The following is a 27,059-nucleotide window of genomic DNA, read 5'->3' as shown; positions in this document are numbered from 1 at the left end:
TTCAGAGGCTCAAACACTGCCTTGCACATTCAGCTGCTATCTCCCTCTGATTGTCTCAAAGAGGTTCAAGTGTGTCACATTAAGTTAAATATACCTGAGAGACGTGTGTGTGTGTGCGTGCGTGTACTTTTATTATGTTTGTGAGAGGGCCAAATAGCAAATACCCCCCCTCACACAAAGCAGCATTTGAGAAATAGGCAGTGAGGACCATTTTCGTAGTCCTCCCTGGACAAAATGGTTGTTTCATGGTTCAAATTTTTTGAGTTAGATTTACAATTAGGAAAAGGTTGCGATTGGGGTTATAGTTAGGATTAGACATTTAGAGGTCAGGTTTAGGGGTTAAGGTTGGAGGTATGCCTGATTTATACTTTAGTTGAGGTGTGTGTGTGCGTGTGTGTGTGTGTGTGTGTGTGTGTGTGTGTGTGTGTGTGTGTGTGTGTGTGTGTGTGTGTGTGTGTGTGTGTGTGTGTGTGTGTGTGTGTGTGTGTGTGTGTGTGTGTGTGTGTGTGTGTGTGTGTGTGTGTGTGTGTGTGTGTGTGTGTGTGTGTGTGTGTGTGTGTGTGTGTGTGTGTGTGTGCTCACGCGCGCGTCAGACTCACAGTCAGAGACTCAGCTGGATGTACCAGATGGCATAATGAGCAGGTTCCATTATGCACTGCTCCAAGAAGACTATGATACTGAAAACACCCACCTGAGAAACAAAGATCTCACTAAATAAAAGAACCAGAATGTATAGCAACGCTAAACTGCCATTTTTACTCAACAGATACATTACCTTTTGTTTGGAACTCACAATAGACCTGCATAGACCTCAGCCAGCCAAACGGGAAGTGAACGAGAGGGGTATAATTTCTGTGAACATTTTGATGTATAAATCTGTGTAGGAGTGGTGGCATAGATTTGTGTCTGTGTGAAGTGAACTGAAAACTAACCTTTCATTTAATTGAGCTTGACTGATCTCCCCAAAAAGTCAATCAACCGCCTTCAACTCGTTAAAAAACACAGCAGCTATAGTTAGAAGAACCAGGAGATATAGACTACATTAGCCCTGTTCTTGCCTTACTGCACTGGCTACCATTGGCGTTCAGAATTGAACGCCAATTGAACGGACTTGCACCTGTTTATATTTTTTTGACCTCCTGTCTCCTCACATACCCGCCCGTAATCTTAGATCAGCAGACAAACTTTTACTTGACCCTCCCAACACAAGGCTCGTGACGGAAGGTGACAGGGCAATGAGGGCATTCGCTGCTAGGGCTCCATTTCTGTGGAACCGACTACCGCTGGAAATTAGACAGTCCACCTTTAAAAGTCTTCTAAAAACGCATTATTATGTAGTGGCTTTTAGCTAGAAGGAATTGACAGCTAGTTTCTGATTTCACTCTTATTTTTCTTATTTTTGTATTGTTCCTTTGTTTTTACTGTATGTGAAGCACTTTGTAAACCTGTTTTTGAAAAGTGCTATATAAATGAAGTTTATTATTATTATATTATTACACACCAACCCTCACAAAGGATCAGGCTATACAGTAGGCTGCGCATTGATGCATCCAAGCATCTTAATTGCACACTTATCCTGAAACCTACGCCACTCACTTGGAAGCTGCCATTCATTCTGTGTTTAAAGGGGAGATTTTACAATGTGAAGTGAACTTCCTCCTGTCACTAAAACTGGAGGTTGTTACTGCTCATTGTTACGCTTATGCTTAAAGGAGTAGTTCACCCAAAAAAAAATCTTATTTTCTATCAATTGCACACCCCATGAAGCATTGAATTCATAGAGATTTTTTAGTTTTTGTCGCATTCCTAAGCCAATAATTTGATTACCGACGGAAAGATGCTTATGTATCCGGTAGGAGACTCAAAGGAGACTCTTTGAGTGTCCTACCGGAAAGACCGCCGTTTTCCTAAGCCAAGTTATTGGCTTAGGAATGCGACAAAAACAAAAAAATCTCCATGAATTCAATGCTTCATGAGGTGTGTAATTGATAGAAAATAAGTAATGTTTGGGGTGAACTACTCCTTTAAGATTTGGAGCATAATGTTAACAAATGCAGAGGAAAAATCTGAAACCCAAGGAGGCTTACATTTTAATCACTTGCCATCCCTATTTTGGGCATGTCATTATAGGCTTTTTTTTGCTTTGTTTTGTTTGACACCATTGTACGACAAAGTATACAATGGGCTTAAGCGGCTAAAACATAGAAGGTAATGAATTGGAAATTGCACTTAACAGAATTGTCAGGTACATGAAAGAAGCTTTTGAGATGATTTTCTGGTGGGAAGCTGCGAAGTGGAACTGTGGGTGCAGTTTAGTTTTGCAACAGTTAATCAAACTAATAGATTTAATTGGTTATGAACAAATATAGATCATCAATTTGAATAAAAAAATAGCTGACTATCGCTAGTTTCATGCAACACTGTTGTACAACAAAGTATTGAATAGGGCAATTATAGAAAAATCAATTAGAATATGGTCTCTGTCGGGTGGAAACCTCATACGTTCAAAACTGTTCGTTTTCAGCATTCAAATTCAAAAATAGCAAAAGCTGCAGATTTGCGCCGCGTTTCGAGCTTGTGGATCTGCTGCTTTTGCTGCTTTTGTGTGACGCTGTAGTATGATCAAGTAGGCTGTTAATTTACGAAAAAAACACTAAAAGCCGCCCTAAAGTGTGGAACTGTGGATGCAGTTTGAAGATGGAGGGATGGTATAATCCTGCTGTCTCATACAGGCTTTCTGGCAGGGTGGTGACTGATGAATGGAGATAGTTTTCTTGGTGCCTTGCTCCCCGCCCCCTCCTGCTGGTATGTTTACATGGATAAGTAGCACCTGTTACCTTCGCACCCCCCTCCCCAGCTGAAATCATCACCTCATCTAGCCTATGGGTCTATTTTGGCATCGTCAGGATTATTAAGCAATCCCAAGGTGGGTGGGTGTGTGTGTGTGTGTGTGTGTGTGTGTGTCACAGTAACTTTACATTAGAGGTGAGTTCCACTTGTTGGTTCAAGCCACTATGGTCCATTTGGGTGTAATGAGCAACACAGCCTCTAGGGAATGCTACCAGGGCTTTTAAACTATATCAGCCATATCTTGGGGAAACTGGTCAATCGGCGTGATAAGTGCAGTCAATGGTGTCGCAAGTGTAGAGTAGTCTCGCATAGCCAGTTGATCTCTAGCACAGCTCTCCGCCTAATGATACCTCTGGTGACATTCAATCTTTGACCAGTCAAATTGTCACTTTTCATGACCTTTAAGAGTAGTACACTGTGCTCAAGAGTAGTACACTGTGCTCAGTGACGAAAAGCCTCAGAAATGTTATTTATCCCACGATCAAACTGATTCTACAAATGTCTTCTAAATCCCTACAGTATTCTGAAAAACGTATGTTTCTATGTCAGTGGTGCTCAAACCTTTTCATGTGAAGGACCCCCAAAACGATATGAATTTGCCCGCAGACCCCATCTCAAAATATTTTGTTCCAGGGACCCCCAGAAGCAAAGATTTGAGTTCAAAATGTTCGCTTTAAAAGAATATATATGTTCAAAGATTTGCACACATTTTCACAAAAAAATTAAATAGCAGATCTACAAGCCTATAGCGCGACACTCTGTGCCGCGCTATGAGCTTGTATATCTGCTATTTTTGAATAGCCAAAGTGTAAAATTCAAAATCAAAATATGACACAGATGCGTTCCAGGTCTCAATGTGTTAAACAGACCGCCAAAAGTAGTTGTAGGAGCTAAAATTGATATTTTGCTTATCTTATTTTTTATAAAAAAAAATCCCATGCTTTGGTTTGATGTCCCACTTCCCACAGTAATTGACTGATTAGCTCCTGCTGTGTGTCTGTTCATTACCTTTTAGTTTACTTCAGGTGTGTGTGTCAGGCTGCTGGGCATTCAGTGAGAGCATGGGGGTGAGCTAGGCTCAATATTTTCTGTTGACAATATCATACTTCTAAATGTTTTTTGAAAATTGGGAAGAAGTAGTCGCTACAATAGTAGTTGTAGATGTAAAATTATCTTTGGAGAAATAACAAATGCTCTGATCCTATGAGAAGCATTTCTTAATGTGAAGCCCAGTTCATAACTGCAAAATCACCAATGCGGGACACGGGTGGATGTCTATAAAATGACTGCTGCCCGGACCAAACATCTGCTCAAGGTCCACTCTGTGCAGTGGGTGGATGCAAAGCAGACCATGTGCAGACGTTAACCTTGGAGGTCATTTTTACGGCATTGGCTCTGTAGGAGAGCTGTCTACAAGATAGTTTTGAGGTATTTATTACATCAATGTGCGACAAATATAACCCTTATAGTGTGTGTGTGATTTTTGTGTGCCAAAAATAGCGCTGGGCGACTCGCTACACGCCAGTAGATATGGTACAAATTGTGGTCTTTGTTGACACCTCAACGCCGCCCCCTATTGCACCTCTTCTGCCACACCAGTGCATGGCAAGTCGCCCCAAAATACCAAACACGTTCAGGTGTGGAAAAATACAGCGCTTCACTTTCAGAATTTGTCAATTCGCTCGTCCACTGCAGGCCTCACCCCAATCCACCTGCCCCAAAATAGTTTAGAAAAAATAGTCTAGTTAACTTATCGCCATATTTGAACTTTTAAACTGGAATTACATCCCTATTTTGGGCATGTCATTAAGGGTGAATGTTTTTCTTTTTTTAATTGTCAATGAATTGCCTCATTTACAAAAACGGCAAAAAAAAATACCAGATTTACAACCTCACAGCGCGTCACAATGTGATGTGAGCTTTTAGATTGGCTATTTTCGATATTTGTCATACGATGAAGTACACATAGGGCTTAAGTGATCAAGAAGGGCTCAGGCTCACAGCATTGTCCTGAAACAACTTCTACAGCTGAGCAACCGCGGCAACTGTTTTGGAGTTGGTGACATGTAGTGGATCTTGGCGCGTGATTCACTGTACAGGCCTTGAGACTCAAAGGTATTTATTATGTCTTATAAATCACTATGATTGCTTTTCGGCTTTCCTAGAATGGGGAGTTGTAAAGAAGATGGTGGTGGAAGGTCAGGAGTGCTGCCTGCCCAGTGAGGCTTAAAGGGATAGTTCACCCCCAAAATGACATTTTTTTCTATCGATTGGTCACCCCATGGAGACTTGAATTCATGGATTTTTTTTTTTTTGTCGCATTCCTAAGCCAATAATTTAATGACCGGCACCGTTTCCAGTAGGAGACTTAAAGAGTCTCCTTTGTGTCTCCTACCGGAACCCCTGGTCATCAAATTATTGGCTTAGGAATGCGACAAAAACAAAAGAAATATCCACGAATTCAAGTGTCCATGGGGTGACTAATCGATAGAAAAAAAAATATTTTTTTGGGTGAACTATTCCTTTAAAGAGGGGCTACCTCCCTGACTGGAGAAGGTATTGTAGAGCAGTGTGCTTCTCAAAGTGGGGTCTGGGGACCCCTGTGGTTCTTTGAGGGGTTCCAGGGGGTCCCCATCAAAAAGAGTTCTCTTACAGCTTCAAAATCTAACCACTTTAACCCTATTTTCTACTTATTGAAAAATAGCAAACTGAGCTTGTGGATTTGCTATTTTTGAAGAGTTTTGTTTATCATTTTGAAAGATTTGAACAACACAAATCGTCTCCAGCACAAAATCTTTTCAGATGGCCAAACCTATATACACTTTTGGGGGGCCTTGGCATGAAGATGTTTTAGAACCACTAGTACTGTGCTGGAAATGTGATACTGTTCTAAGTTGAGTGCAGTTGTATTCAGGAGTGGGGGTGGGGGCTGTATTGTACCTTGCCATTGGGCGGTATGGTTCCTAGCAACACCACAGGAGATGGATTTGAACGCGTGTCATATTGTGTGAGTACGCAGTATTCCTTAGCCCCTTGATCCACCGCCATTTAAGGCTTCTCTGTCGGATATTTATAGGCATCTTGTCTGCGTATAAAATCTGTGGCACTTTTGTGACGAGCATAAATTAGGCATAATAAACGACGGGCGATGGGCTCCACCTGCGACACGACTGACTGATATACCACTCTTTCCCTGCAGGTTATGCCACCCCGAAGGCTTCCTGGATCCCCCGCCGTGAAAGAGAAGGGCTGATCCCCCCTCGCCTGCCAGTTCCCGCTGCTTCGCACCCCCCATCTCGTCTCGCCACCCCTCGGCCCTCTCCCCCCCCCCCCCCCCCCGGCTGCAGTAGACCCCCCTCCCCTCCCCCACACTCCATACCTTACCTCATACCTCAGCCTAGTTCTACCCTAGTTCTCCTCCACCTGTTACACCAGGACCCGTTTCCCTTTAGCCACACAAACACACAAACACCTCTATCAACACTCCCTCCGAATCTCACCTAGTACTATCCTCTACTGCTGCTAGGCCACGCCCCTGTCACGCCTATCTGTAGCCCCCTCTCAAATACCCCACCCCGACCAAGCTGAGGTCCCTCCCCAACCCCCCCACCCACCACACACACTCTGATATACTGTATCCTGTCCACGGATCCATCCTTAGTCTAGCCCCTGTGGTCTAGACCAAAGCCTTCTTCCCTCTAGCCACGTCCAGCTCTCTAGCCTTCTCTCCCCGAGCCCCCTCTTCCAGTGTCGACCCGATCCCCAACCCCCCCTGGCTGTACCCCAGCCCCCATGGCTACAGGAGGCCATGTCCCTGACATAGATGTTTTCATCAGCCTGCATCAGGTAAGAATTTGTCCTAACTAATGTGGTTCCTTTTGATGAGGTTTGGAGTCTATTGGAATTATTGGCTGGTGGATGCCATTAGTATTGGGGGGGAGGCGGGGGGCTTTGGCCTTTTTTTCTTTCTCCGCAACCGTAACAGGATGCCATACAGTATCTATGGAAATGGGACTGACGACCACGCACATCTTAAGCGTATAGGAGAGCTTAAAATGGTATACCTGTAATCAGATTTTGGTCAGAAATTAGCTATACACAGATTCAGAATCTTCAAATGCTCATTCATATGATGCATGAAAAAAGGGCTGTCACGATCATGCAATCTTAGTTAATGATTCATTATCATACGATTAATGATTTAATTGTGTTTTTGGCATTGAACATTGGAATATAGAAATAAAAATTACATTTCTGTTTGACTTTTTGTAAACCAAAAAATGCACTGTCCGATTTCTCTTATTCCATCCTTATTGGCTAAGATTGGCCAAGAAGTTTGCAGGAGTGGCTCATTTTGAACAAAATGCCTCAAATCATGAACATAGTGTCCAATTGCAGTGGAACTTTCCACGCACATTCCCACTAGGCCGAGGAAGAAATGCCACCCTTTTCACATTGTCCTATTATAGTGCTACCAGGAAGCACTGCAACATCACGGTACACATTGTCTCTATAGTCTTGTGATCAAGACGGATCTGTCCAATTATCCATATTCCATCTTGATTGGCATCTAAATCTGAAGTGTCTCGTAAATAAATGTGAACTAAATGTCTCAAATCATGAATGTAATATCCGATTGCCATGAAACTTTGCACACACATTCTGGCCAAAAAAGAAAGGCCTCCGCCAGGCCAGGTAGGTTATGGTTGGCCAGCATTGTATGAATTTATTGCACAGACTCAACGATTTGCAGGAGTGTTGAAAATCTGTACGAGTAGTAGCAAACAGTTTGTTTAGTTGAAAATTATATATGGCTGATGTTCCCCCCCCCCCCCAAGAATATGGCTGTTGTGGTTTAAGTGGTTAAAATGAAAGCTTCATGATTCTTATTTAGATCTGTGAAAATATGTCAAACTAAGATTTCTAGGAAGCATTGCAATGATTTTGGGATTTTTTGGACTAAATCTAAAAGTTTAGCTGTGCATAGTATATAGTATGTGCCAGCGTTGGTGAAAGTAGACAATAATTGTTCCGTCAATAATTATTATTGACGGATTGCGGACATGCTGTATGTTTGGGTGAGTGAAATTCAACAGTTAATTTAGTTTTATATCTCTGAGTTATGTAGGTAGAATTATAATGGAGCCTCAGCACCACTTTCACTCCCTCCCTCATTGCCAGCATCGACCAGCCACTGAGAAAGTGTGACAATCCTTTGAACGTTGAAGCTGGATTTCTCAGACCATTAATTCAGAGAAAAACATACTTCCCTTAAACTGTCATTGCAAAACTGTTTGGTTAGTCTAATTAAGTGATATGTCTGATCCTCTGCTTTCATATGATTTGGAAGGGAGAAAAAAAAACCACCACCTGCATCATTGAGTTGTATTATCTCAAACTAGAAAAGTGGGCTCAGTTGGGCAAAGATTTCTTCCTGGAGGCATGCCTACAAGAACTAACCAACCATTCCATGCCGTTTTTCACAGGTTCTGGTTTTGTTTCCATATTTTCGGTTTCAGATAATGTCAATTTGGCCCGGAGTTGTTCTGTAGATTAGCTATTTTCACTATTTTAAAAAACGATGTGTTATTTATAAAGTACTACCTCCCTGGTTCTGATTATAATGGAAACATGAAAATAATAATGAATAAAATGCACAAAAAAGGTCCACAGATCACTCAGTGACGGCCCAACAGCCTATTTTGAAAGACTTCAGAAAGAGGCAGGAGCCTTGAGTTTGACTCGAGCGCTAATTAGATGTTGGTTGTTATGGTGGCGACAAGTCAAATGATGGATAATTTGCTGAGCTGTGTTATAGTATGTACATGAGTGTGCATGTGTTTTTGTGTGCCTGCCTGTACAGTATGTTTCACGGTTATGATTCCCATATCTATTCCCATCAAGGGTTGATGAGAAGAGTGATATGCTGAATATATATATCCAGGGAGAAGGCTTATGAATAGCCTGTTTAAATGCCATCACGCCCAAGGGCTTGAGCGGAGAATTTTCTTTGACATGCAAAATAATGGCTTCTGTCACTGCATATTAAAGTTTAGTCAGAAACGTTTTTTTTTGTGCAATGCATGCATATTAGTCAATCATAGTTCTAGCCCTATACTGTACATTGGACTCAAGCACATTGTTTCCTACTGTTTACAATAGAATATTTCCCTGTCCGCTGTCTTGTTCATAATGGTAAACAGAACATGCAAGGCATGTCTTCGAAAGCAATGGAACCACAGTCTCGATTGGAGGGCAATAAAAAGGATATTCTAGACCTAGTAGAAATGTCTGTGGTTAAATGAAGATTATAGAAAGCCATGGGAATACTGAAACAACAGTACTTACTCGCACGATAAATACACAACATATCTGATCTACAAGCTTACAACGCATCATGCTGTGATGCGTTGTGAGCTTGTAGATCTGCTATGTATGTTTTAAAAAATATATACATTTTGAAATGTCCGCCTACTATAATGGCATGCCCAAAATAAGAAACTGGCTTATACAGGTAGCATAAGCAAGTAAAACTGTATTTATGTAGCACAGTTTTAAACACACATTACAGAGTACTTCACATAACAAGAAACATGAGATACAATGTAAGTACAGTACACATAAACAAACAGATAAAAAACAAACACAAAGGTGTCAAGATTAGTAGAACAGATTGCTACCTGTCAGGGAAAGATCTACTCTGAAGAGAAAAAGAGGAAGAGAGAACTAAGAAACATGTATAATTTTAAGCAGATGTTGCATGACAACTGTATGTTGCTGTTTCATCACCTGGAGTTGTGTGGCAGCCGTATAGCATAAATGCTATAGCTGCTTAGCTGAAGGCTGCGCTTGAAATGCAGAACGTGACCCTTTAAATGCCATCTTTGTCAGCGATGACACATTTCTGCATGCTGACATGTGTCAGATGAATCGACACAGTCACAGGGTCTTACATACGTACATTATGTCATTTACTGTATATTAGTCTCAAACTTTTCAATTCCATCCAAGGACCTCCATAACTCTTAGAGTTAACAGCCCTAGGGGTCCATTTGGAACCCCTTCAAACCCTACTTTGAGAACCACTACTGTATGTACAGTATGTACCAATTTGGCGACGTTGTATGATATTGCATTCAAATCAGAGGGTTGCTCATGAAGGGGAACATTGCTGAGGGCATTAAGTCATATTTTATTCATGTCATCTTGGCGGGTCCTATCGTTGCCTGTGTGAACAGAGAACTGAGATTTGATGTCAAGAGCCTCTGATGAACTGAACTTTTGAAGTCCAAAATTTTAAACATGTTAAAGGAGTAGTTCACCCAAAAAAGTACTTATTTTTATCAATTAAACCTTAAATCTTTGAATTAATTGAGATTGTTTTGTTTTTGTCGCATTTTTTTAGAACTGTTCTAAAACAGATTTGTTGAATCGGCTCAGGTCTTAATGGATTAAGTGTTGATTGCGAGTGATTGTGCTTAGGCATGTAACGATTTATCGTAAATCGATTAAATCGATTCAAACTGGTGGCAATTTAAATCGATTTAATAAAAAATTTATCGCGATGCAAACAGAAGAAAATCTTTGTAAGAGAATTGATTAATTAGGATAAGAGAACACAGTATTGTAAAAAAAAAAAGAAGAAGAAAATACTGGATTTGTGTAAGAGAAATAATTAAAAAAACGTTTTTTCATGAACCTAGTATTGTTACATCCCTAATTTTGCTCGCACGTGTTTGCTCACCAGTGTGTCAGCTTAACGCTTCAGGCACAGCCATGAGCTTTTTGAAAACGGTCCCACTGAAGTCTCACTCAGAGAGCCATTCAAAGGAGCTGTGTGGGATTGTTAGTAGTGAGAATGCTGCCAGCTTAGCTGAACGCTGAGCTTGAAAAGCATAGAGAGCGTCTGTAAATAGCTATAAGATAAAGCATTTGATGTCTCTTACAGTACACACACATGCGCGCGCACACACACACACACACACACACACACACACACACACACACACACACACACACACACACACACACACACACACACACACACACACACACACACACACACACACACACACACACACACACACACACACACACACACATGCATATTTTCTAGGTGAGATGACATTCCAATCCAATTGTCCAATTTCTCTGAACAACAAATACATATCATTTTGGGGGTCCTTGACATGAAAAAGTTTGAGCACCACTGATATAGAAACATATGTTTTTCAGAATACTGTTGGGATTTAGGAGACATGTAGAATCGGCTTCAGGTCTTAATGGGTTAATGACCGCCTGCTAACGTGTGGGCGTACTGTATAGAGGAAACAAGGTGTATCACAATCAATAAGGTGCTCTGCAGGCAGCACTACGACTTCTATCCCCCATACGCTCTATGTAGACTCCCATCACACAACAGAGTATAAATGAAGCTCTATGTAGACTCCATCACACAACAGAGTATAAATGAAGCATTAGCCAGACTGCTAACAGCTGGTAGATTAGCCTCCAGACAGCTTCCACCACTGGGAAGAAGTGCGTGGGTGGGATAATAGTTGTAAGTGCTTTATCTTGGATAGAATATTCACTAGGAACGCAGTGTTACTACCACTTAATCCCTCTAGACTTGGTAAACTGGACCTGAGTTGGCTCTGTACTTTTTACCACTTTTTCCGGTCGACACCAAAAATAGCCGATCTACAAGCTCATTGCTCATTTTGACTAATGTTCCCCACAGAATATAGATGCTGGGTTACAAGTGGTTACAGTAGAGCAGTGGTTCTCAAAGTTTTCCATGCCAAGGACCCCCAAATTTATATGTATGTTGTTCCAGGGACCCCAAGAAGCAAAGATTACAAATGTTCGCCTTTTATTTTTTTTAAAGATTTTGTACACATTTTCGAGATTTTTCAAAAATAGCAGATCTACAAGCTCATAGCGCGGCACTCGGTGCCACGCTATGAGCTTGTATATCTGCTATTTTTGAATAGCCAAAGTATAAAATATGGATAAAGTGGTTAAAATGATTGTCCTTGGGTCCTTGGGTACCCCCCCAAGGACCCCGAGCACCAACTCAGTAGAGGAAAGGTGTGTGTGAGAGAGAGAGGGGCTAGCATGCAGCAAGGAGCCTCGGTTGGAATCGAACCCGGGCCACAGAAAGCTCCAGAGCTTGATTTCCTTTGTACTCCTAGTATGTAGCAGAGCAGAGACATACAGAAACCATTTTTATCAATAATAAATACATACTTCTAATGCTACCCATTACTACTGTACATGTATGTCATGCTATTACTACTTCTGAGCATCATTCCAGTCAAAGCCCTATTGCTCTAATCCCCAGGCTGCTGACCTTTAAAACGGTTTCTGTACTATAACTCAAAAAAGGAGAAAAAAGAAAAGAAAAAAGGCTTGCTCTGCTTTCCTGTCGTGACTTTGGGTTGGGTTTTTGCTGCTGTAATACTTTCTGTTCTGCTGTGGAGGCTACAAGCTCTGTGCAGTGGTTGAAGAAGTACTCATGTTTTTTACTTAAGTAAAAGTATCAATATTACAATGCAGAAAGTCTGGTATTCAGAATTTACATGAGTAAAAGTACAGAAGTATTGGCATCAAAAGTACTTAAAGTACCAAAAGTAAAAGTACTCATTATGCAGAAATCTTCCATTTCATGTTTTCAAAATGTGTAAAATCGTCGCGAGCTTGTAGAAGTCTATATAGGGCTGAAGTGGTTAATGTATGTTTTTTGATAATATTTTAAATCTACAAAGTAACTAGTAACTAAAGTTGTCCAATAATTGTAGTAGAGTAAAAAAGTACAATATTTGTCTGAGATTAAGTGGAGTAGAAGTAAAAGTATTGAAAATTGGAAATATTCCAGTAAAGTAAAAATTCCTCAAAATTGCACTGAAGAACAGTACTTGAGTAAATGTACTTAGTTACTTTCCACCACTGGCCCTGTGCTTACTGTAACTGTAGTCCTGGGTTTCCAGAAGGTGGCATACCTGTTTCATGTTGCTGTTCCGTTTCCCATAGCTTCGCTTAATTGGCTCGGCAGCACATTTGAACCGGAAACCCATATGAAGGTGTCTTGTGTTTCACTTCAAATCAAATGAAATGGGTATGACACTCTCTGGAAACCCGGAACTACAGTTATACACATAGACCATTCCTCCCCAGTAACATAATTGGCTTGATGTTGATGTTGGCTTGATTTAGTGCAAAGTTAAAGATACACAACATTAAGTATCATTGTAATGTATTTTCTAAAATGAACTGGGGAAATAATTATAAATGTTATTTGTATTGCACTTTACATTTGAAACAACCCTCAAAGTGCTAAGGGAATGCAAAGAACATGATTAAAATGAGATTGGACTATTAATCCTTGCGTTCCTCAAAGGATAATTAATTCTCTGTCTCGCAGCAGCAGCAGGGTGATTGTACTGCATGCATGTTGAAATACCTACAGGACTATGCTCTGTAGTGGCACATAACAAACGCTCGCTCCCTTAAATGCTTTAGCACAGGGTGAGTCATACACAGGGCTGTGTGGAAAATTCTCATATCCTGCGATGCTTTATTACGATCTGCTGCAGCGAAAGCCATCAAAGCCTATACGCAAGCAGGTGTCAAGAAGGGGACATTAATTTTTGGTTGTCTGGGAGAGTGCTCATGATGTGAAGTGAAGTGAGTCATCACGTGCATGTGACAGGGGGACATCGTCGCCCGCGGCATGCAAGCCGGAAGGATCATGGCACTGCAAAGAGGTCTGCTGCGTTAGTGGGCTTGGATTTGCTTGTCACATGAATCTTCCACTGTCCTTTTTACTTCACTAGTTCTCGACTTGCGGTGCGGGAAACCTAAGGGTTCGTAGATCAGCTAGTTTGGCTATTCGAATCAGGCTGATCTACGGATGATAATAATCCGGGCACTCAGTGTAAAAGAAGGAACAGCCTTTATTAGTACAAGGCCAATCTGGCAAGAAAAAGCTGAGTCTGTCTTGAGAGATTAGTACAAGGCAAAAGCCAACATGTTTCGACCTAAGAGGTCTTCATCAGGGCTAAAATCAGCTTAGGTTGAAAGATGGTGGCTTTTGCCCTGTACTTAATAAGGCTGTTTTTTACACTCAGAGCCCTGATCTCCTGCTTTTTTAGCTCATATTACAAGTGTGATCATTTTTCGAATAACGCTTCAGCCCTACCCCCGATCCGTGATGGCATTGTGGGTGGGGGGGACGAGTTGGTGGGATCAAAGAAAGGTGCATAGAAGGACGAGGTACGGTCGCAAAGGGAAGCTTTCTAAAAATTGCACCGGAAAGAGACCTCCCTCAATGGAAGCTTGGTGGACAGCCGAATAAGCAGCATCTTTGAATTACTTATTTATTACTCTGTTGTTTCTGATCTTTTATAGGATTTCTTCTTCTTATTAATCATATATATTTCTTTAAAAAATAATAATTATGTGACCATTTTCTTTTCTCTAGACCTGCCATCGATAGAGCACAGCTGATGGCGTGTGTGTGTGTGGGGGGTGTGTGTGTGTGTGTGTGTGTGTGTGTGCGCGCGCGCGCAGACATTTGGCTCTCATATGGTCTCATGCATGCGGCTTCTGTGACTCACACGACCGTTCCTTCTCTAACGTAGCCTCGGGTGGGATGTCAGTCTGATTAACTTGCGGTAGACGTTTGACCTTTTGCTCAGAAGCACAGGTCGGAAACTGATTGTCCACACAGGTTTGCCTTTGGCTGCATTGTGGTAGAATAAAAAAAACTTGAAGATGATGTAAACACACAATTTAAGTCATAATGGGTAACACAATAGCGCTTCCAGCACGTGTAAGTGTAGTTGGTAAGTAGTAAGTAAGTGGAGTCAGAAATTTAATCAGAGTAATCAACTATTATCACACGATAACAGGTGTTAAAGAGCGCAAGCTCTCAACATTGCACTTACAGAAAGAGTTAAGAGTGGGGAGGAGAGAATAGAGAGGAAAGGTGGAACACATAATAGGTCAAATAACAGGGAGGCACAGTAGCAAATCACAGTATACTATACAAAGTGCAATATACTGTCCATAAGGTCCAAAGAAAGCAAAGGATTGGTGGCACTACGGAAAAGCAGAAATGTTTTCTTTTGCAGGTGGAAAACTTATCCAGTGTATAAAATCACAGTTTCATGGACATAGTTAAAATGACATGGATGAATATACAGTATGAAAAAATAGACCAACCAGTATAAAATTACAGTTTCATGTGCATGGTTTACGTGAGGATTTTACCATGTAGATTGTTGATGCATTAGTCCATGGACTAATGCATATCAAACTGGTGGAAATAAATATAAAAAGATTGAGTATCGCTGCCTTACTTTGCTAGGTTTTGTTCATGGGCCCTCCTCTGGTGCTAATATCTCTGGACGGGTCTGGAATAAGTGCGATAGTATCCAAAAAGATGATATGCATCTATTTGACAAGCGTAGTATCTTAATGTGAAACGACGCTTGGCACATTTCCCAGCCATCGTTTTGCTGTTGCTGCTGTACATGTAATACAATCATAACCGTTACTGTTCATCCACATTCTAAAATGGAAAGTAAGGACAATTTGTTCAGCAAGCAGACTCGAAGGACGACCTACAGAGAAGGTGTTACAAATAGGGTTTTATTGCCATTGATTTTGTTTACTCACAATAATATTCCAACATGCTGTAGTACAGTCGGTGGTTCTCAAGCTGGCTCAGTTCCCACCTTTACCATAGCTAGCATACAGTATGATGCTATGAATGAATGATTTCCCATCTTTTTTAATAGTATAGCATTACAAATGAGAAATGGAGTGAAATATTTGCAATTAATGCCTCTTGAGAAGTTTTATTTTAAACCGTACGTGGCCATAACATTTCAGTTAGTCCAGTTTTGAATTCAATATATAAAAACATAAAATGGCATAATGGAAAATAAGGATCTGCTTTCCATTCAATAACAGTACTCAAGTTTAACATTTTTAACACTTTACACGCCAGCAGGTTCACACAAAGTATATGTTTTTATTCATTTTCCACTTTTTCCTCATGTACCCCGTGTAGTATCCCTAGGGGTACATGTACCCCCATTTGAGAAACCCTGCTATTGTACAATAAATGTCCAAGTCAATTAATCCAACTAGAACTTAAATCTTATAGCTGTGACTTTGAGAAAATACAGCACATTATTATTAGGCATTATTAGGTCACATTATTAGGCAGCCTTTGTATTAACGTACATCGCAATTGCTCAATCATCTGTCAACAGTTGAAAAGCAATACAGGCACACCTCTGGCACTTGGTGTTTGTTGTGATCTTGTTTGTCTGGGACGGGTGCCAGTTCCTTAAAATAAGGAGGGAGGGAGGGAAGGGGGGGGATTGGCTGAACACAGTTTGGCACTGTTTGCACACACACACACACACACACACACACACACACACACACACACACACACACACACACACACACAGTCTCACACACACACACACACACACACACACACACACACACACACACACACAGTATCTCTCTCTCTGTGTCACTGCATGGCCCTTTAAAAGTGCTTTTTTAACAAGAGCGTAACAAGGATCAGTGACATAGAAACAAAAAATGTGTTCCACATTTGGAATCTACTCTCCCCATAGGCCATGAAGACAGCACGCAGGCCAGATCTCCTTTCGCTGGCAATGGATCATAAAATGTACAGTAGCTGGCTGCCTCGCCGATAAACATACTGTAGCCTAAGGGCATGAGTACTAGTGTTGCCATGTCCGCTTATTATAAGCCAACTTTGAGCTTGTTTTTCTGTAAAGTCGCTTGTAAATATTTGTAGTTGCGGGTTGCTTTTTTTGGGGGTGCTTGTAGTGTAGTTGCAGACTGGGCTTGCTTCCTAAAAGTTTAAAATCAGTGGTTCTCAAACGTTTTCATGTCAAGGATTCATAATTATGTGTTTGTCCGCACACCCCCATCTGAAACTATTTTGTGCCAGGGACCACCATACAAGTTGTGTGTTATACCTTGTAAAAAATACAAAAAAAAGTACGTTGTGAGCTTGTAGATCTGCTATTTTCAAATAGCCAATGTATATAGGGGTTCAAGTTGTTAAAGTGATGTTGATGCTATAGTTACTTATTTACCTTTGTGTGTGCTCATGCAACCTTCTTTTGGGCTTGTTTTCGTAGACCTGGTTGAGTGTTTCTCTCGCAGAATCTGGCAACACTGATCAGTACACTGTAAAGTTCTGAGTGTTAAAGTAATTCTGAGAGTGTACAAATGGAACCAAATGGACCCGTGAAGTGTACAAGTGTTCTATTTGTACACTCTTGAGTTATTTTATATTGTAAATGAATGCTTGCATGTCACCAGAACAGTTTTTTCTTTTCTTTTCTTTTTTTATGTGGATCGGACCCCTTGAAGAATGACAGTAAAATGTGTGCAAATCTTTGAATTTATAAATGTTTTAAAGCAAAACATTTGTACTCAAATCTTTGCTTCTGGGGGTCCCTGGAACAAAATATTTTCAGATGGGGGTCTGCTGCCAAATACATATATTTGTATTGACATGAAAAATTTTGAGCAACACTGATATTATAGCGACACAAGTGTTTCAGAAAACTGTTAGGATTTAGGCGATATTTGTAGAATCGTATCTCAGGTCTTAATGGGTTAATGGAAATCGTGTTGCAGCAACAGTGGCTGTATTGGTTGGAAGGCTGAGACGGGAAAAGGTCAGTAAAGACGGAGTATGGCAAATACAAATGGCAGGGCAGCGTTCAACATCTCTTGTGAACACACACGGCACCCACAGCCAGCCGTATTATTTTTCTGCACAAAAAAAACAAAGGTCAGAGGGATTACAAGAATGTAACTTAACTACTGTTTGTATATGAAGTGTAGACAATGATATGGCAGGTTGACGTGTTCATTTTTGACAGTTTGTCAATTGTCATGCCTCACATTACTGTTTAGGATGTGTGCGCTAGTTGTCTGAACTAGGGGTGCAACAGTACATCTAAATAATCAGTTTATTTGTTTATGAAAATTAGCAATCTATTTTGATTGGGGGGATAAATGTTGGTTATTTTCTTTAATGTTTTTTAAAGAGCAAAATAGATCTACAAGCTCACGTGTAGATCTGCTATTTTTGTGCGGTACTGTTGTACAATGAGGTACGATTAAATACAGTAGGGCTTAAGTGGTTCAGACTATAAAAAAAACGTTCAGATTTATTTTGCATCGATTTGTTGACAAAACAAACAAAAGTGCTTCTTGATTATTTGATTAATCAAAAAAAGTTATCAATCGGATAAGCCCTAGTCTGAACGCTACACTGGGACGGGCAGTGGATCTATACACACAAACAGGAACCCTCTGAAATGCTGTGTCATTTATATCATGAAGCATACATTACAATTTTCTACCTAGCCACAAGGAAACACACGCGCGTGCACCCCCACACACACACCTTACTCCATAATCGTCAGCAGCTGCTAAATATTTCATTGCCTCTCCCTGGCTCAGCATTCCATTAAAAATGAAATATTCATGTGGCAGTGAAAGTTGCACAGGCAACCATATCAGTCCATATGCAAGAGTGGTTTAGTTGGTGGTTTAGAGATGAGAGAAGTCCTGGGAACGAGGCTAGATCTGATCAGACAGACTGATCTGTTCCCTGGAGGGACGGTGGGTCAGGCCAGGTTAACTATGGAAAGATCTGCTTTACCTCAGAGGAATACTTTAATCGTTTTATTATAATGGTAATGACTAATCATTTTGCTTGCAAGACGTCGACAAGTTCCAGCGATGCTGCTAGGGTCGGACTGGGAGAAACATCCCCTGAAGTGAATTTTTTTTTTTTTTGCGAAATGGAACTGTATGAGTTATGAGCAGGATTTAGCCAGGTCCGCCATGGGAAACACAACTTTTACATCAAATGATTGTAAAACTCCTGCCTTTTTATATTCCATCAGGCCGCATCTTCTGCCCAGTCCTTTGTACACACAGGTATCTCAGGCCATTAATCGCATCCTGTCCCTCCGTCCCACTGGTAATTACGAGGTAATGGAGGCCTGAAGCAGAAGAAGAAAAAAGAAAAAACGGTAATTTAAAACCACAGAGTAGTAAGCCAGAGCGCTGCTTTACTGTCTCAGCACCAATCACAGGCAAAGAGAGGGGTTTGGCCTGGTGCTCTGACCTATCGGGTACAGGGAGTGGTGTAAAGTAACTACTAAGTACATTTACTCAAGTACTGTACTTAAGTTCAATTTTGAGGTACCTTTACTTTACTTGAGTATTTCCAATTGTCTATTCTTTTACTTCTACTCCACTACATCTCAGAGGCAAATATTGTACTTTTACTCCACTACTATTATTTGTAAACTTAAGTTACTAGTTACTTTGCAGATATAAATTATTACATTATAAAACATACATTAACCACTTTAGCCCTATTTCATACGTAGGCTATTTGAAAATAGTCGATCTACAATCTCACAACGTGCCGCGATGTGACGCGTTGTGAGCTTGTAGATCTGCTATTTTCAAACATTGTAGTACTTTTACTTTTGGTACTTCAAGTACATTTTGATACCAATACTTTTGTACTTTTACTCAAGTCAATTTTGAATTCCGGACTTTTGCTTGTAACAGAGCACTTCTACATTGCAGTATTGATACTTTTACCTAAGCAAAACATTTGAGTACTTTTTCCACCACTGGGTACAGCGAATGCATTAGTCAGGGTCACCCCCCCCCACCCCCTCGTCTCTAGAGGCTGTCTAGTAGTGTGAGAGAGTGTCATGCTTTACCCTCTGCTTAGCACTTTGTAGTATTGATTTGTTGCTGTAGGCTCGCCTGCTAAATGACAGCCCCCCCCTCCCCCCTGCTTAGAGCACAGGATAGGGATGCTCTCTGTTGATATACTATGTCCATGTACAGGTAGAATATCGTCGCTGTTGGGTGTAAACCTTGTATGTCCAGAACCGTTACTCTTCAGGAAATGGAAAAAAAAAGAACCTGTGTAGTTATTATTTATTCACAAGCTCTTGTTAATACTTATCACTGGCTGTATATTTATAAAACCCACTGATACACTTGACCTCTTTTCATTTTCACTTTAAAAGTTGTTCCAAAATAGCGGAAATTGCCACTGTACAAGCTCACAGAGATCTTGTAGATCGTCTATTTTCGCAACTTTTTGAGCAAAACTCTTTTCCTAAAAACATGAAAAAGATGAAAATGGGAGTTTTTCTGCCCGACAGCAACGATATAGGCCTACTGACATACAGTACAGTATATGGCCATTTTGCTTTGTTTTTATAAAATATAGTATCTGCGTAATAGTACTTTTACGCATTATGTACCTGCAGTTTACTAAGGAGCTTTAGCTCTGAAATGTGCCAGTTTCATGCCAATAAATGTATCCATTAGTGGAGTTTTTCATCCAGAATGTGCGTTTAGCCCTGTGTTTTATGGCAGCCTCTCATTGCTTTATTATCGTCGTTGTCAGGCAGAAAACTTATATCGCCATATTATTATTTTTTGTTTTCTCGTAAAGTAATGCCCTACTTTGTCATACAAGATTGTCGCACAAAAGTAGTGAAAAAAGCAGATCGGGTATTTTCTAATAATTTTTTTTTCAAATAATGAAAAAGACAGATTTTGGACATACAAGGTTTCCACCCGACGATGACGTTATTTAATTACGTGTTATTATGTCAAATATCAATGACCTATTATAGCACATCCAAAGGGAGATTTCAGCTACATACTGATTTCTTTATGGGAAATAAATGCATTGTTCAGTCAGTGAAAACATATTTCCATGCACTGCAACAAAGCAGATAATGCCTTCTGGTGATTATGTTTGAACTCCTAAAAGACTGCCAGGAATAACTGATTGAGCTGAGTTAAGGGCTGAGCGATATGAGTAATATTTTTGACCAAATACCTCTATCGATATTGTAACGATAATATCTTATTCTGATCATATCATATTTTTCTAAAATAGCAGATCTACAAGCTCACAGCGTGCCGCATCACAGCAGCTTGTGTAGGTTGTGGATAATCTTTTATTCATTATTTTTGCTTTTATTCTGAATGTATAAAAAGTGTTTATAACCAGGAAAAGGCAACAAATAATGCCATATCACAATATTACGATATCCCAAATCCTGATATCTAGTCTCATATCACTGAATCGTTCCCTCCCGACGTCGCATATTTTATACGCACACGTTTGTAATGGATGCTTCTCTCTCCCGTCTCTTTAAGCAGGTGAAGGTGGAGGAAGACCACCAAGCGGCGTCGGTGGGAGGAGAGCCAGAGGAAGACGATGAAGAGGAGGAAGACGAGAGCTGGGAGAAAGCTCTGTCCGTGGAGCGCTTCGCGGACATCATCAGCGAGTCGGCCTCCCCCAGCGGAGACAGGATGGGCCGTCACTACAGCGAGAGGGACTTTGAGTGTAAGCCCGGCCTCTGTTTCATGATGATAACTCATGCGCTGTGTTACCTTTCTAAACAAGGCTACCTAGAGCAGTGGTTCTCAAACTTTTTCATGTCAAGGACCCCCAAAATTATATTTATTTGGCTGCAATAGCATAGCGCGGCACGAAGTGACGCTTGTAGATCTGCTATTTTTGAATAGCCAAAGTATAAAATATTGTTAAAGTGGTTAAAATGATTGTGTATTTCTATATTAACTAATTATACTGTCCCCTGGTACCCCCCCAAGGACCCCTGGGGATCCCGGGACCCCACTTTGAGAACTTTGGGTGGCTTATCATCCGCTGCCATTTGGGGTGTCTTGACTGATGGTGTGTTTCAAGCCCAGTGCCACGCCATGCTGCTGGCGTGGCATGTTGTAAACGCCAGCAGTGTAAACGCCAGCAGTGCTCCCGTTGTAAAACAATTTAAAACATAACGCTGAGCTCAGGGGGAAAAAAGCCCCAGTGGACACAGGGCCTAAATCATTCGAAAGAATAGTCTGTCTACAAGATCACAGTCATGCATTGTGAGAGTGTACAGTAGAGGTGTTTTTTGTTTTGTTTTTGTGACATTGCCGTTTTCTACTGTTTTTATTTCTAAAATGTCCGGCGATAATAACATGCCTATATTTGGGATACCAGGGCTAAAGTGGTAAACGCAGCTCAAACTATAAACAAGTGCAGCTCATAACTATGTTATGTTATCTAATTTATGAGAGTTTATGAGAGTTGTGAAATGCTACTACTGATGGTTTAACATGACCACAGGTCAGCAGGGATCCATTTCCACCAGACCAGTTTAGCCTCGGCACACCGTCTAGGCTCAGTTGGTCAGCGCTGAGGCTGAAAGTCAGAATGCTTCCACAATGCCATAATGTAGTTTTGTTATCCAAATGTCAACGAGGTCATTGTGACCTCGTTGACATTTGTTGTTTGATGTTTGAAAGTGGCATGTCTCACTCGGAGAAATACAGTGTTTACAATGGTAGGAAAAATGAGATTTTTTTCTCCATTTATTTTTTAACATTGAAGTGGATGGAGCATTAACTTTTTGAAAATCGTTTTATCCTAGTAGATTAAAAAGTGTTAATAGGAGATTATCACAGCTCCCAATGAAGACCTGTGATGATGAGAATGCTTTGAACAAAAGTCACATTTTGTACAAATCAAAGAAAGAAAAAAAAATAATAATATGCGAAATATCTGACAGAAATACCTTTTTATGTGAAAGTAACAAACGTAAAATCTGGACTTGCAAGGCACACTGTTACTCCGATCCGAGTTTGAAGTTACAGTGGGTTTATATACAGTAGGAGGGGGGCGTGTCTGATCAAATGAATATCAAATATCTAAATATTGAATCAAGCAACTTAAAAACTGTCTGGGGTGCACACAAAAGCCAGAGTAGATGTTAAAATGACGTCGGAAGTGTTTTAAATTGAAAATAAAGTGGTGAATGCATTACTAATTGTTTGATTGTTTTATGTTTGGTAGTGTAACTATATTTAAGTCATCCACCAACTGTGTACATTCAATATTCTCTCCCCCTCGCCCCACAGATCACAGACACACATCTCACCACACGCACCACCCCCTGTCCACCCACCTGCCCGCGCCGCAGCGTCTGCGCAAGAGGGTGCACGGCTTGGACCGGCGGCGCAAGAAGAAACGCAAGAAAAAAAAGACCTCGGTGCCTCCCTCCGAGGTCACGCCCACCATCCACGAGGTAGACGAGGAGGAGGAGGCGGAGTCGGAGACGGACGGGCGGGGCGTGGCGGCCACACCCACGGAGCCACCTGACCACTTGCCACAGGTAACATGAGACTGAGATGTTTATTTATTTTTTCTTAAAGAGTACAATACTGTTCATTTATCCATTTGTAACTCTGAGAGGGAAAAATGTAAACAACTGGACTCTAAGGAACAAAACTAAGCTACAAAACGACCAAGCATGGTCAACTACTCTGTCTTCGTTGAAGTGTTGCTCATGCCCGACTGCATAAATGACAGCTGCACAGGCAACTGGTTAACTCTTTGACTGCCAGAGTGATAGTGTAATAGTGTGCCACTGCTGCCAGCGAAAAAGAGCAATTTTACTGTACCTTTGGGGTTGTCGTTTTTTTGTATCCGCACAGGGTAATCCATTGCACAGCTGCGGCCGTTTGAATGCAGCTTGTTTTTTGCCGTAAAGCAAGAGGAACAGAGATATAGCGATTAAGTAAACAGGAAGTAAATGAGCTTTTATTTTTTTAAATGACGTCAATTCCGGGTCTGTCGTCATCAGGCAGTGAAAGCATCATTCATACGGTTGATAACAGCACCAACTGGTGGAATACCACTGAAAACACAAAAACTCGGCTTTCTCGTCGACGGCAGAATGAGCCTTAGCAGAGTGGCAGGCAAAGAGTTAACAGCATTAACCCATTAATACCTGGAACGCATCTGTGTCACTTTAGATTTCTTTGGCTATTCAAAAATAGCAGATATACAAGCTCATAGCGCGGCACCGAGTGCCGCGCTACGAGCTTGTAGATCTGCTATTTTTGAAAAATCATGAAAAGAAAATGTTTTCAATTTTTTTTCAAAAAACTGTTAGGATTTAGATTTTTTTTTTTATCGCCTCAGGTCTTAATGGGTTAATGAGTGTTTCTTGCCTTTACGGAACAGAGCAGGAATTGTGGGCGGGAGAGAATGGGTATGGAAACGGTGAAACAAAAAACATGATTGATTGACGCCTCACTGCATCAGTGGAGTGCTGAAAAACCTTGAAGCCTTTTGTGTTGTAGCGCATCACAGCGTTGGGTGCCAGTTTGTACCTTCACGTCACCGGCTTCCTTTGAAAATGACTTGTCGCCCGTCGCTTTGTTGAGGCTGGTGTGAATTGGTCCATTTGGTTCCATTTGTGCACTCAGAGTTAACTGTGTGCTTTTGTTTACCTTTCTGTTTCCCTTGTTTGTTGCCTTAACTCATTTACCCACTTACTCCCAGACTTGCTTATTTTTGCCGACACGGACGTTCTCCATTCAGTTCTAGCGCATAATTATAGTACATGAGTAATGCGAGGAGGTTTTTTTTTTTGTGCAGACGCTGCAGGTGATTGGGTTGCACTGCTCAGTGCTGCGAACGAAGGTGCTGTCAGCACTCCATGCAGAAAATACCGGTCTCTGGTGTTTACTGTGTGTGTGTGTGTGTGTGTGTGTGTGTGTGTGTGTGTGTGTGGCGGGGAGGCTGTGGGTGGGCTGTGTGCTTGGAACTGCTTCAGATGACCTACAGTATACTGTATGAAAGGTGACACTATTGATAAAAAAAAAAGTAGAAGAAGAAAAAAAAGCTGACGGTGATGAAGATCTGCTTAGCACAAGGTTAACATGTGTGTGCGCACATGCACTTCTGTTTCTGTGCATGTCATGAGAGAGACCGGGAGGCAGAGAAAGCTAAATGGAATAATGGAAAACAAGCTACATGTTGAACTGTTCCCTGTGGAATCAAACCGTTTAGAAATTCAACCTACTTATATTAATGTATAATATACATATGTGTGTCTTGTATGAAGAGGCTGTAGTTGACTAGATCTATGTGAGAGCAGTAACGTTGACTCTAGATTCATGGAACCAAACTTCAATATTAAGGTCTGTACCTTAAGAAAATATTCACAATGTTTTCTGAGTGAGTGATTGATTGATTGATTAATTGATAATTAGTTTTTATCAGCAATATGTATATTTTTGGAGTATATTATAAATATGCATAGTTATTTATTTATAGTAGTTGTGCATTCTAGTTTAACCCATTAAGGCCTGAGGTTCCGATTCTACAAAATGTAATGTTGAAAATATTTATGTTGCTATGTCACTGGCTCTCAAACTTTTTCATGTCAAGGACCCCAAAATGTATATGTATTTGGCCGCGGACCCCCATCTCAAAATATTTTGTTCCAGGGACCCCCAGAAGCAAAGATTTGAGTTACAAATGTTTGCTTTAAAAAATATAATTCAAAGATTTCCCCCAATTTTCTCGATTTTTCAAAAATAGCAGATCTACAAGCTTGTAGCGCGGCACTCGGTGCCGTGCTATGAGCTTGTATATCTGCTATTTTTGAATAGCCAAAGTGTAAAATAATGCTTTTTAGCTCAAATCTAAAAATAACACTGATACGTTCCAGGTCTTAGTGGGTTAATCAAAAACGTATCTGGTATTTAATGGATGGGATGAGGCTTTTGACAGTGTACTGGACTCTAGGTGTAACCAATATTACCAACTTCTTCTCCTCGTCCTGGATTCCCTCTTCCTCTCAGTTTAGTTTGGGGTGCCAAGAGGGTTTGAGGGACCCCCTTCCTCCTCTCTCCACTGTCCACATGGAGAACGAGGAGCACAAAGCCGCAGTCCCAGTGATGAGGGGAGAGGTGCACGGGATTGTGGGAAATGCTGTCCATTTGCTGCCAAACGTAGAGGCGGAGGGAACGGCAGAGCCATGCAACAGGTGGGTTCTCAAGGTATTTTGGGACTTTAATTCTAAAAGAGCAGAACGTTTTGCACACATATAGATCGACTGACTATTGCAGAAAAAAGGACTCTTCATGTCTTTATTGTTTCCAATAATCTTTTATTAAACATTTTTGTATTGCAAGTGAAGAAGACACTTATAAGTATTGTGTGGATTTAGATCTTTATAGTTATTTATCATTTTCAAATGCAGTTGACCCATCCGATTGACTGTTTAACATTGGTTAGCTGGAAACTTGAAAACAAATGACATTCCATTACTGAAGTCCGGAGGCAGGGCACTCATTTCAAACTAAAGCCATCATAGAGCGCTTAATTAATTGAACTAATTTGATTGTACGACAATAAGCACAAAAATTCAATGATATATAATGGATTAATAATCTATCCCTATTTTGGATCTGTCATTATAGGTGAAAAAATATATATCTGGCAGCTCACATTGTGTTGCATCGTGACGCATTGTGAGCTGGTAGATCTGCTATTTTCACAAACACACGCACACACACACACACACACACACACACACACACACACACACACACACACACACACACACACACACACACACAAGGACCACAGTGGAAATAATCTCAAGCGTTTTTTTTTTGCGTTTTATCCTTTTGACTCATACAATATGTTCATATGCATTTTTTTCAATAAAACCATCTAGCAATCAAACTATCAATCAAAAAACAACAAGCAAACAGAAAAAAGGGTTGATGGTCCATCTGATGGTTTCATTTGTACACTCTCTGAGTTAAGGATGTTATTGTGTGTAACATGGAAAATGGAGTGGTACGTATGCTAACTGTTTGCATATGTCTGGATCTCAGTTTGTTGTGTGTTTGTTTGCCTTTGGAACGTGGGCTGGAAAAATCACAGTAAAATAAGAAATAAAGCCCTAATTTAATATACCTTTCATTTGTTGGTGTGTTTAATGGAGCTTGACATGTGCAGGCTTCAGTTATTTCCTTTTAATATGAACACACAAAATAAATCAAATAAAAATAACAAACATAAACCACTCAAACATGTGTATGTATGTCTGAACATGCTCTCTATGAAAGAATGGCTTTGGCTGATCTTTCTATATATGACATGACTCATCTGGCTCGTAAAACGTCAGAATATGAATAATTTGGTGATGCTTTGAATAATAAATGGTGCTTGTCGCCTGGAGGGCAGGGGCTGTATGGTGGTCCAG

At 40.7% G+C, this 27,059-nt stretch overlaps 1 protein-coding gene across 1 annotated transcript in view; it reads left to right on the top strand.

Moving 5' to 3' along the window:
• Window positions 1-6,483: 6,483 nt before the first annotated feature.
• slc4a3 (solute carrier family 4 member 3) overlaps window positions 6,484-27,059 on the top strand; it is an 88,866-nt gene continuing 68,290 nt past the window's right edge. Inside the window, exons 1-4 of the mRNA XM_080456783.1 lie at window positions 6,484-6,696; window positions 21,142-21,328; window positions 22,909-23,162; window positions 25,645-25,829. Coding sequence (XP_080312909.1) covers window positions 6,643-6,696; window positions 21,142-21,328; window positions 22,909-23,162; window positions 25,645-25,829 — 680 coding nt within the window. The 5' untranslated portion in view covers window positions 6,484-6,642. The remainder of the gene's footprint in view (window positions 6,697-21,141; window positions 21,329-22,908; window positions 23,163-25,644; window positions 25,830-27,059) is intronic.

The sequence above is a fragment of the Gymnoscopelus braueri genome (genome assembly GCF_963280865.1).
Source record: "Gymnoscopelus braueri genome assembly, chromosome: 18".
Classification (NCBI taxonomy): Eukaryota; Metazoa; Chordata; class Actinopteri; order Myctophiformes; family Myctophidae; genus Gymnoscopelus; species Gymnoscopelus braueri.
This window is presented reverse-complemented; position numbering and strand designations above follow the sequence as displayed.